Below are 13,386 nucleotides of genomic sequence, written 5' to 3' on the forward strand. Positions count from 1 at the left end.
GGTTCCACTATGAGACCCCTAGAAAGAACCAAGAAGCAGGAGACTGCAGCTGTATGCATTAAAAGTCCAGGTTAGACCCAGGATTTGTTAGGGAGAAAAAAAAAATCACCATGTTCACATGTAAGAATAGACAAAGTAGAAAGTCCATAAATTTCTCTAGGTTGATGTCATGAGACATCAACCATCACAAAGTTCTGTTGTGTAGGTCAGCGAGAAGAAAAAAATTATTTCAAAGAACAGCAGAAGGAATGTTACCAATACATTTCTCAAATTTAAGTGGCACTGTTGTGCTGGCCAGGACTCCTGATTCACAGCAGATTATTGCAATAATATACAGTAAATATTGACTTCCAAAGCCTTTAATGGCTTATACACATTATATTGTATATATTGTATCAATAAATTGTATGAGAAGTATTAATCATCTGTCCATGCTGACAAAAGAACAACGTGATTAAAAATAAGAGAGAGAGTTCAAATGAAGCAATTATATTCCCCGCACTGAAGACATTTTATAGATAGCAAACAGTTGTACTATATACTATGCAGTAAAATTTCGATTAAGGGCTGAAGAGAATCATTTTTTTTTTAAAAATCATTTCAGTAAGGAAAGAGATGAGGTGGAGAACGAGAAAGTGCTTTCAGAAGAGATAGGGCATGATGGGGTTTCTTTGATTGGAGGTCAGGGACTGGCTGGAAAGGAGGCTCAGCCCACAGAAAAAACAGAAGCCAGAGATCTGCCACAGAATACTCTCTTGTGACCCAAAGTATCTGCGTGACATGTTACATGAAACACAAAAGAAGCCAGCACCTCGTCTGAAGTGAAGGATGCATCCTATACTTATCCCTAGGGAGCCTGATGGCATCTCTTTCCAGGCACAATGGATCAATAGCAGACACGATCTTTCCACAAAGTAGCTTTGATACTTTAAAAAGAAGTATGTTCTCAAGTACCAGACTCCAAAGACAAAATATGTACACCTATCCCTAGTTAGAGGTAAGCAAAAAAGAAGTTTGACTTTCAAAATAATTTGTTTGTCACAACAGTAAATATAAGTATATAATAATAAGACTGGGGTCGTATCCTATAGAGCAATGAATTATTATGCAGAAAAGACTGTGTGAGATTCATTTTAATTTCTCCCTACAACATTCAAAGGAATGCAAATACTGAAAGGATATCTCAAAAACATTAAACACTTTGCAAGTCATACATTTAAAATAATAGAGGCAAACATAAGGAATATTTTCTTTTCTAATATATCACCAATAAGAAAATATCTAGAGGTTTCATTTATTTTCCAAAATTAAAGATTTTTCCAAATCTTTTTGATGAGAGTACAAACAACTTCAAGCAGTAAGACTGATCCTCTCCTCTTTGAAAATTTATAATGAATAAAAGCATTACTTGTTTTTGAAGTTAACTGGAAATTGAGATTAATGGTTCCAGTAAACACAAATATATTTTATATATATTCTCATATGTATGTTTTGTATAAACACGTACAGGGGGTTGTTAACTATGAAGTACTTTAATTAAATTATTATTTTTATTATCAGGATGTTCTGTTAACCCAGAAACTAATTCCTGAATAAATGGATAATTCCACCTACTGGTTCTCTCCCGGTATATTAAAAACGTTTTTTCCTCATCCCAAATATTCTTCAGCATGATAGTAGTGTTCTACCATGGTGATGATTTAGGAACTGTTTTTCCTGTATAGAAATGTCTCTATAAGATTAACAAGACCAAAAGTATTCCTGTATTTAAAGCTAGACGTATGAAAATTAAACTGATACTTACAATTAAAAATGAACTAAACACATCAGTCAAGAAAATCTATTTATTAGTGAATTGCTGAATATAGTAAATGTATAAGAAATAAATCAGAGATAAACGTTTAAACATACATTTTTCTTGTTTACTTTATGAAAGCTTAGGCTTACTGTTCAAGTTATTTATTCCAATTATATTGAGCTGTGAGATAGACTTGTGGTTGTAGCGCCCTCTGCTGGGCCTTCCTGTCACCAACTCAATCTAATCGTGCCTGCTCAGTGGTGTCCAACTCTGCGACACCGAGCATTGTAGCCCACCAGGCTGTTATGTTCGCGGAATGTTCCAGGCAAGAATACTGGAGTCAGTTGCCATTTCCTACCAGGGGATCTTCCCAATCCAGGGACTGAATCCGTGTCTCCTGTGTCTCCTGCATTGGCAGGCAGATTCTTTAGCTCTGAGTCACCTAGGAAGCCCGTAATGTCACTACTACATACAGTACAATCAAATACTTGAGACATCAAGTGAAAAACCACTTTTTCAAAACTTGATCACTTTAAGCCTTGACAAACATTATATGAAAGTTATAATCAAGACTTACTTTATCAGGACTTTACCAATTTTACATTAAGTTGAATTATCATTATAGATTTTTCTTAAAGAATAATATAAATACTACAAAACATGCTTTAATAAGCTTTATTTTTATCACCTCTTCTATTAGAAGTTACTGAATTATTACTTAGGCTATACATTCAGGTTTTTAAGACCATATTTATGACAAAACATTTTAGTAAATTACTATTTCTGTACTTTGATCTATTTTTCCCACCTTTACTTTTACAACATCAAGATAATCCTTGATAATACTATCTTCATTATTAGAAAAAAACTGCAAAGCTTTATAGGTACTCATCACTGTAACAACAGATTCATTTACTGAGTATCAACTATGAGGGATATACTATGTTATACACTTCAATACATTATATCCAGTTCTAAGAGATGAAAAAAACCGAGGCTCCTGGAGATAATATAAAATGGCTTGAGATTAATTTCGGAACCAAGAAACTAGGTGGTTCTAATTCCAAAGACTCAAGTCTTTCTACCAAACAATGGGCAACAGTGGAAAAAAAAACAAAACAAAACCATACAATATCTCCATTTGTCAATGCAACAACAACTTGAGGGGGAGGGTAGGTGCAGACAAGTTGATGGGAAAAAATGTTTGAGAAGTATATATATATTATTCATATATAAAATAATAGCTTAGACCTTAAGGAAAAAAATTTTGTTTACTTAATGCTGCCAGCTAGTGGCCCTATTTCATACTAGCCACTGGGAACAATACTTGATTTTCACATTACCAAACCAAAAATCCATATTCAGGGCTTCCTGGCAGTCCAGTGGTTAAGACTCTGCACTTCTGCTGCAGAGGTGTGGGTTCCACACCTGCATGGGGAACTAAGATCCTGCATGTCATGTGGCATGGCCAAAACACAAAAATTTTTTAAATTCACATGTAGCATTTCAGGATGATGTTCCTAAATTACACATGCATAAGCCTGACCTGCTTGCCTGGTGGCTCAGATGGGAAAGAATCCACCTGCAATGCTACAGACCTGGGTTCGATCCCTAGTTTGGGAAGATGCCCCGGAGGAGGGCATGGCAACCCACTCCAGTATTCTTGCCTGAAGGATTCCCATAGACAGAGGAGCCTGGCAGGCTACAGTCCATAGAGTCACAAAGAGTCGGACACAACTGAGCGACTAAACACAGCAAAGCCTGACTTAATGATATTTACATTATCAAAGAACTAAAGGAGAACGTCTCAACCACCATTAGCATTCCTTACCCAGACCCAACCAGTCCACCCTAAAGGAGATCAGTCCTGGGTGTTCACTGGAAGGACTGATGTTGAAGCTGAAACTCCAATGGTCTGGCCACTTGATGTGAAGAGCTGACTCATGTGAAAAGACCCTGATGCTGGGAAAGATTGAGGGCAGGAGTACTGGCATCACCGACTCAGTGGATATGAGTTTCGGTTGGCTCCAGGAGCTGGTGATGGACAGGGAGCCCCTGGAGTGCTGCAGTCCATGGGGTCGCAAAGAGCTGGACATGACTGAGCGACTAAACTGAACTGAACTGAACTGAACCCAGACCTTGCCCCAATGCCCAGTAAAAATATTGGGAAAGAATTCAGCCAGCATCAGCATATAAAAACTAAAAGGTATGCCTATTACTGTCCATAAAAAATAAAATTACATTATTTTAAATATTTTAGGATAATTTTAGGTATTTAGACTTCTTAGTGACAAAATACATAAATATTTTTCTCGGCAATCAAAAGCTTGCCATAATGTGGGCATAAGAACAAGATTATTGCCTGAGTATTGCTGGACATTATTCTATGCTGATCTAAAATGAGTACTTCTTGCTGAGTATGTTATTTTAGTCCATACAATAAGTGGTTACAGTTATAAAATTTCTTTTGAGAAGAAAAGCACTTGAAGATAGTTTTCACATTTAAAATGGTCATATTTCATTGATAATCCACTATCTTAAGGAAAATAGCCTATGCAGCACACAGAAAGAAGTACATAGCTTCTATCATGGTACATTGTTTAACATCATGATATAAAGATATTCTTGTTTGACTTCTCTCATTGTATGACATGATTATACGATTTTCTCAGTGGAGAAATCCATCATGATGTAATTAAAGGCTTAGATCAAAAGATAATATATCCTATAATGTTATAATAATGAATAAAACAGAAATATTCTACTAAAGTATATTAGCAGCAAGGAAAAATGTTCTGGGTTTATTCTCCAGTGAAAGAGAGAATAAGCAAGAAGTGGAAATGCACACACCCAAAACACAGCAAAGAAGGGAGAGACAGCCCCTCTGTTGGACTGAATAACTGAAAAGGTCAAAATGGAAACAAGAAACAAAAGGGATAGTACTAGAGAATCCAGGGTTCCTTCTGTCCTACCTAGCTCAATCAAAATAGTTTATTTTACTACATCAGAATAATCCTTAATAATATTATCTTCATTATTAGAAAAAACTTAAATGCTTTAGAGGTACTCATCACAGGTAATAATAAAAAATTTCATTTACTGAGTATAAACTATAAGAATGTAGGACATTACACACTTTATATACATTATATTCAGTTCTAAGACATGAAAAAGAATGGGGCCCTGGAGACAATATAAATTGCTCAAGATTAATTTCAGAACCAAGATTCAAATGCAGGTGGGTCTTACACACATAAGACTGCCAAGTATAAAACCTGCCTTATCCCACTTAGTAGGTACATCTTATATGAGGCTTATTATGCAGCTAAAAACAGCAGGAGTTTCTATGATACACCCACATACATACGCTAGTCAATAAACATGAAAAAAAAATTAAAAATTGACTTTAAAAACACTAAAATTATTTCTATAAAGTAAGTATATAACTTACAGACATTTCCTGTATTGTCAAAGCTGGTAAGAACATCTTCAACATTCAAAAAGCCACTATTACGCCTAGAAAGGAATAAAACATTTTCTTTAATGACTCTGACATATTAACGTTTATTAATTATTTAAAGCTGAGACCATGTATTGTGATATATTGAACACTAACAAATCTTTCCATGTTGTGTTTCTAAAGTATTTCTGCCCACTAGCTGCTGCTGCTGCTGCTGCTGCTAAGTAGCTTCAGTCATGTCTGACTGTGCAACCCCACAGATGGCAGCCCACCAGGCTCCCCCGTCCCTGGGATTTTCCAGGCAAGAACACTGGAGTGGGTTGCCATTTCCTTCTCCAATGCATGAAAGTGAAAAGTGAAAGTGAAGTCACTCAGTCGTGTCCGACTCTCCTCAACCCCGTAGACTATAGTCTACCAGGCTCCTCTGTCCATGGGATTTTCCAGGCAAGAGCACTGGAGTGGGTTGCCATTTCCTTCTCCAGCTGCCCACTAGAGGGAGAAGGAAAAGAACAGACTAGTCTTTGGGATATTTAATGCAATGACATTTCTTGATGATTAATCTATATTTTAAAGTACTAATAATTATTTTATTATTTTAATTATATAAGTGTGAGATAAATTATTTATCTTTTCAGAGACAACAAAACTCCACACTTCAAGAGTCTAAAACTAAAATTAAGTAATCGACCTCCATAACCACACTCCATGACACATAATTTCCTCTTTAATGGCCCAACAAATTCATAACTTTAGTCACAAAGAACTAACCAACTTTCAAGTCTGCACATTCCATTTATAGGGAGTTCTGTGTGTCAGGGGGCAAATGTTTTGTATCTTGCCCACTGATCTTAATTCTGTTCCTTTTCATCTCTCTTCACCTGATGGCCCTTTAAATATTTGATAACTGCTATTTTACTAACAGTTACAAAAGATACTATTCATAAATAAATGAACCCAACTGTCATAGGTCATTGAGTCTGAGTTACCTTTCCAGCAGTGATTTTAAAAAGCTGTTGCTAATATATCTACAATCTTCTACATGCTCCCCTATATAACTTACAACTGTAGTTCTTTAGGATGCCAAAGCCTTGGACTGTGTGGATCACAATAAACTGTGGAAAATTCTGAAAGAGATGGGAATACCAGACCACCTGACCTGCCTCTTGAGAAACCTATATGCAGGTCAGGAAGCAACAGTTAGAACTGGACATGGAACAACGGACTGGTTCCAAATAGGAAAAGGAGTATGTCAAGGCTGTATCTTGTCACCCTGTTTATTTAACTTCTATGCAGAATACATCATGAGAATCACTGGGCTGGAGGAAGCACAAGCTGGAATCAAGATTGCCGGGAGAAATACCAATCACCTCAGATATGCAGATGACACCACCCTTGTGGCAGAAAGTGAAGAGGAACTAAAAAGCCTCTTGATGAAAGTGAAAGAGGAGAGTGAAAAAGTTGGCTTAAAGCTCAACATTCAGAAAACAAAGATAATGGCATCTGGTCCCATCACTTCATGGGAAATAGAGAAACAGTGGAAACAGTGTCAGACTTTATTTTGGGGGGCTCCAAAATCACTGCAGGTGGTGACTACAGCCATGAAATTAAGACGCTTACTCCTTGGAAAGAAAGTTATAACCAATCTAGACAGCATATTGAAAAGCGGAGATATTACTTTGCCAACAAAGGTCTGTCTAGTCAAGGCTATGGTTTTTCCAGTGGTCATGTATGGATGTGAGAGTTGGACTTCAAAGAAAGCTGAGCGCCGAAGAATTGATGCTTTTGAACTGTGGTGTTGGAGAAGACTCTTGAGAGTCCCTTGGACTGCAAGGACATCCAACCAGTCCATCCTAAAGGAGATCAGTCCTGGGTGTTCACTGGAAGGACTGATGCTGAAGCTGAAACTCCAGTACTTTGGCCACATCATGCGAAGAGTTGACACATTGGAAAAGACCCTGATGCTGGGAGGGATTGGGGGCAGGAGGAGAAGGGGATGACAGAAGATGAGATGGCTGGATGGCATCACCGACTCAATGGACATGAGTTTGAGTGAACTCTGGGAGATGGTGATGGACAGGGAGGCCTGGCGTGCTGTGATTCATGGGGTCGCAAAGAGTCGGACACGACTGAGCGACTGAACTGAACTGAACTGAACTGAATAGTTTACAATAAGCATTAATGATTCACAATAAAATTTACTTTATCAACACTACTTTGTCACAAAAACTTATCATGAACGATGCACACTGTTATGGACTGAGCTGTGCCCCCCCCAAATTCATATGCTGAAGCCCTAACCACCCCCCATCCCTAAGAAGGGCCTTCAAAGAGGTAATCAGGTTAAAATTGGCTCATTAGGGTGGGCCCTAATGCAAAACGACTGTTGTCCTTACACAAAAAGGAGATTAGCACACACAGAGTCAACAAGGCATGTGCACAGAAGGACAACCACAGGAAGAGGCAGCAAGAGCGCAGCCACATGCACGTCGAGGAGGCCTTGGATGAAACCAAGCCTGCAACACCTAGATCTAAGGCTCCCAGGCTCCAAACTGTGAGCAAATAAACCCGCGTTAAAGCCATCCAAACTGCAGTGTTTTGTTCTGGGAGCCCTAGAGAGCTAATAGATACAGTAAGAATATACATGTCAACTGCAATACCCTTCCCAGAAAAACTTTTTATTTCTATCGCAGAGACCTAGTTCTTTCAAAGAGTGATGAAGAGAGAATGCAGAAAGTTATCTGCAATTACTATTGGCCTCAACAGTATCCTAACCTAAGGCAATGAAGCTATCAACCACAAATCCAACTTTCATCACTGGTACAAAGATTCTGAATCTTCTCTGTGGATGCAAGATTCTAGAAGAGGTTATTTACGCTAACATGGAAAAAAACCATAGCACACACGTCAAGAGAAAAAAGAACAAAGCATTTAACATCTAAAACACAAGATGAAGCTATTAAAACGACCAGCAATACAGTATAGAGCTCATATTTTTTTCCTAAAGATCAAAGCAATATATAGCTTCCTCAAGGAAAAACTGCCCATAATCCTATCATACAGAGATAACCACAGTTAATAGTTTGGTTTATAGCCTTCAAATCTTATGCTACGTTCACAAACCTGTCATTAAATAGCAGAGCACATTGTCCATACTATTTTGCAATTTGTACTTTTTTCATTTAACATATTATAAAGTTTCTCACATTATTAAATATTCTCCTGCAACATGATTTTAATGGCTGCCAAGTAGTCCAGTAAATAATTGCACCACAATTTGTTGAACCAACATCTTATGTTGGATTTTTAGATTATGCCCACTATTGCGCTTTATGCATATTACTTCAACAAACATCCTTGTAGAAATAGCATTGAGATCTTTTCTGATTATTTCCTTAGGATAAATACCTAAAAGAGCAATTGCTTTACGGTCTAGTTTTAATAAAGAGATTCTCTCATGCACTTTGTCCCTCTCTCTCTCTCTATCAGGATGAAATAAACATTTGAAAAGAAATCTGAGACAAGAGTGAAAAAAAAAAGGTACATATATTTTGCAACAAGTTAAGTATTTCTAAACAGCAGAAACTAGGATAATTAAGGTAAAATACATGTTTAAAAGTTAAAGGCAGTATTCAAAACAGAAAGTGACACAAAACTCATCTTCTTGAAAGCCAAGAACAGAAAGCCAAGAATCCTTATTTGTTGAAGCCAAGAACAGACAGTAAACCCTGTGACATTAAATCAAATCAGGGATGGGGAAACAGGAGAACTAATCCCATACCTCTAAAAACTTACAAGAAGAAAAACAATTATCTATGAAGTTGAGAAACCCTAAAAGATGGCATCTCATGAAAGAAAAAGGTCAACAATCATTGTCCTCAATGGTATAAAGATTAGTGCTAATTGTAAGAAAACTACCATGGACACAGTGTGGTAAATATTCAGTTTGATTATTTCAAGTTTCCTTTCCTTTGCTCCAAACCCAAGGATTGTTCTTTGTTCAGAATCACCTACTTTATTCAGGCTTTCCTGGTGGCTCAGGAGTGCAGAAGTCGCCTGCTAACGCAGGAGATGCAGGTTCAAGACCTGGGTCAGGAAGATGCCCAGGAAAAAGAAATGGCAACCCTGAAAAACTCCATGGACATAGAAGTCTGGCAGGCTATAGTCTATAGGATTGCAAAGAGTCAGACACGACTTAGCAATTGAACAACAACAATAATATCTACTTTATTCAAGTGTCAACTCTAAGATCTTGTCTACCCTTAATCTTTCAACTGTTTACCTAAGCAGGTAAACAGTTTTGCTTGGATAATGTGGTTGGACAGTAATACCTACTGTATTGGAACTTCTCAACTTCTCAAGAAGGAAGGGAACTTCTCAAACTTCAATCTTTCCATTACACTGATAATTAATGTTATATAACGATGACAACCTTTTGCTAACATAGCCAACATATGAAAAGTTCACTCCACGTTTCTCCTAAATTTCAAAGCTTTAACTTGTTTCCTAGGTCTTTAACCACAAAAAAGAAATGATAATTATGTGACATGATAGGGGTGTTAGCTAACAGTATGGTGCTAATCATTTTGCAATAGATAAGTGATTGAAGTCAACACAGTATATATATTAAATTTACACAATGGTATATGTCAATTATATCTCAATAAAGCTGAAAGAAAATTTACCAGAAGCCAGTTTCTTCCTCCTAAAGTCAACCAACCTTTTTTACAAGCACCTAAAGCTATGCTAGAGAAGGCAATAGCAACCCACTCCAGTACTCTTGCCTGGAAAATCCCATGGACAGAGGAGCCTGGCAGGCTGCAGTTCATGGGGTCACTAAGAGTCGGACACAGCTGAGTGACTTCACTTTCACTTTTCACTTTCATGCATTGGAGAAGGAAATGGCACTTCACTCCAGTGTTCTTGCCTGGAGGATCCCAGGGACGGGGAAGCCTGGTGGGCTGCCGTCTATGGGGTCACACAGAGTCGGACACGACTGAAGCAACTTAGCAGTAGCAGCAGCAAAGCTATGCTAGAACTAAGGACCTTTGATTTTTTTCCCAGGAATGGCCCATGGAGTAAGAAATAAGGAGCAAGTCACTAGGGCAATTAATTATTTGAAGAGTTAAAAAAAAAAAAGCTACCAGAGAAAAATTTGAAGCCTACCTGGTGGCTCAGATGGTAAAGAAACCACCTGCAATGCAGAAGACGTGGGTTCAATCCCTGATTTGGGAAGATCTCCTGGAGAAGGGAATGGCAACCCGCTCCAGTACTCTTTCCTGGAGAATTCCATGGACAGAGGAGCCTGGTGGGCTACAGTCCATGGGGTTTCAAAGAGTCAGACATGACTGGACAACTTTCACTCATAAAGGTACAAGAGATTGAAACTAGAGGTTAAAAGTAAACAAGGGCTAAATATGGCACCATAACACACAAACAACAAATCAAAAAGAAAACAGATACACTGAACTTGAACAAAACTGAAAACTATACACCAAAGGACACTATCAAGAAAGTGAAAGATAAACCACAACATGAGACAAATTATTTGCAAATCACATATCTGATATGGTTCAAGTATCCAGAATATATAAAGAACTCTCACAATTCAACAACAGAGAAAAACAACTTTAATAAAAATGGGCAAGGGACTTGAAGAGACATTTTTGCAAATAAGATATACAAATGGCCAATGAGCACATGAAAAAACGTAAAACATACTTAGTCACTGGGGGACTACAAATCAAAACAACAGTAAGATATCATTTCACACTAGAATGGTGATAATAAAAATAATAATAATATAGGAAAAATCATAGAAGCTTGCATGCATGGGGAGAAACTAGAACTCTCTTATATTCCTAGTAGGTAAAATGGCACAGCCACTGCAGAAAACAATTTGGCCATTCTTAAAAAAGTTAAAAAAAGAATTACTATATGACCCAGTAATCTTGCCCCTGAGGACACACCTATGAGATTTATAAAGTTATATATTCACATATAATCTTGCCCTTCAGGACACACCTAAGAGAATTAAAAAATTATATATTCACATAAAAACTTCTACATGAATGTTCATAGCATTATTTTTCTCTACTTTTAAAAAAGAATTATTTTATTTCTGGCTATGCTGGGTCTTCACTGCTGCACGTAAGCTTTCTCTAGTTGTGGCAGGCAATCTTTTCATTGTGGTGGCTTCTGTTGTTACAGAGCATGGGATGGAGGTATGCGGGCTTCAGTAGTTGGGTATATGGGTTCAGTAGTTGTGGTTCACAGGCTGTAGAGTGTGGGCTCATTGGTTGTGGTACATGGGCTAAGTTGCTCTGAATCATGTGGGCTCTCAGTTCCCTGACTAAACCTGAGTTCCCTGCACTGGCAGGCAGATTCTTAACCACTGGATCACCAAGTAAGTCTCTTAGCAGCATTATTCATAATAGCCAAAACGTAGAAATTACCCAAATGTTCATCAACTGATGAATGGATAGACAAAAGATGGTATTGTCCATATACTGGAATATTATTCAGCCATAAAAAAGAAATGGACTATTGATATACGCTGTTAACACAGATTAATCAAAACACATTATGTTAAGTGAAAGAAGCCAAACATCCCTATATCATATGATTCTACTTACATAAAATGTCCAGAATAGGCAAATCTATATAGATAGAAAGTTGATAAGTGGTTGCCAAGAGGAAGAGGAAGGAGTAAGATGGAGAGTTACTAGTGATAGGAATGGGGCTTCATTTCATGGTGATGAAAAGTTTTTGAAATTAGAGCATGGTGATGGTTCCACAACATTGTAAATGTACTAAAAACCACTAATTGCACAATTTAAAGTGGTTAAAATGATTACTTTTTACCTTGATTACATAAAAAAAAAGTGGTCCCCCAAAATTAGAAAAAGTAAGCCAGAGAGTGGAATGGGCTGCATAAGAACAAAGATTTTCAGAAGGACAAGGTTTAAAAAACATGATTCTAGATGCAACTTACTTTGGAGCTCTTTCAAAAATAAATGGCTAAAGCCTTATTTTTTCAGTCTTACATCTACTAGTTAGAGGAAACTAGATTTGTACATTATTTGTACATTAAAATATGAACATTTAAAAAAATATCAAGGGAACATTTTGATTTATTGCAACTCTGATTATATATATATGCAAGCAAACTATATAATCATGATTGGAGATTAAAATAATCTAGAAAATTAGATTATAATTGGCCCGTATCTGTGATTTAAGCTTCATGAAAACATGACCCAATGAATTACTTTCTATATACACTGCATCACATTTTGAAGGTGCTGTAAAGTTCCTTCTGCAGTTTGTTGTGATCCACACAAAGGCTTTTGCAAAGTCAATGAAGCAGAAGTAGATGTTTTTCTGGAATTCCCTTGCTTTCTTGACAAGCCAACTAATGTTGGCAATTTGATCTCTGGTTCCTCTGCCTTTTCTAAATCCAGCTTGTACACCTGGAAGTTCTCGGTTCACATACTGTTGAAGCCTAGCTTGAAGAAGGATTTTGACCCCAACCTTACCAGCATGTGAAATGAGCACAACTGTCTCATGGTTTGAACATTCTTTGGCACAATACTCTCACTTTCTTTGGTACTGGAATGAAAACCGACCTTTTCCAGTCCTGTGGCCACTGCTGAGTTTTCCAAATTTACTAATGTAATGAGTGCAGCACTTTTAACAGCATCATCTTTTAGGATTTGCTGAAGCTGAAGCTCTAGTATCTTGGCCACCTGATTCAAAGAGCTGACTCATTGGAAAAGATCCCAATACTGGGAAAGATTGAAGGTAAAAGGGGAAGGAGGTGGCAGAGGATGAGATGGTTAGCTAGCATTACCGACTCAATGGACATGGATCTGAGCAAACGCCAGGAGTAGTGAAGGACAGGGAAGCCTGGCTGCAGGCTGCAGGCCACAGGGCTGCGAAGAGTCAGACACGACTTAGCTACTGAACACAACATACACATAAAGTTCCTTCTAAAATACAAAATAAAATACAAGAGAACAAAAGCTGTTTTAATAGTCACCCCTGCTGTTAATATTACTAACACTAAAACTGTACTTTTTAAATATAAATTCAGTATCCACACTTGCCTCAGTTGCCAATCTGGCCAAGT

At 37.5% G+C, this 13,386-nt stretch overlaps 1 protein-coding gene across 1 annotated transcript in view; it reads right to left on the reverse strand.

The window, feature by feature from the left end:
* The window catches only part of CAMKMT (calmodulin-lysine N-methyltransferase), a 416,752-nt gene that overhangs the window by 386,216 nt on the left and 17,150 nt on the right, over positions 1-13,386 (reverse strand). The window contains exon 3 of the mRNA XM_027966883.3: positions 5,250-5,314. Within this exon, the coding sequence (XP_027822684.2) occupies positions 5,250-5,314 (65 nt within the window). The remainder of the gene's footprint in view (positions 1-5,249; positions 5,315-13,386) is intronic.

This window comes from Ovis aries, chromosome 3, assembly GCF_016772045.2.
Source record: "Ovis aries strain OAR_USU_Benz2616 breed Rambouillet chromosome 3, ARS-UI_Ramb_v3.0, whole genome shotgun sequence".
Taxonomy (NCBI): Eukaryota; Metazoa; Chordata; class Mammalia; order Artiodactyla; family Bovidae; genus Ovis; species Ovis aries.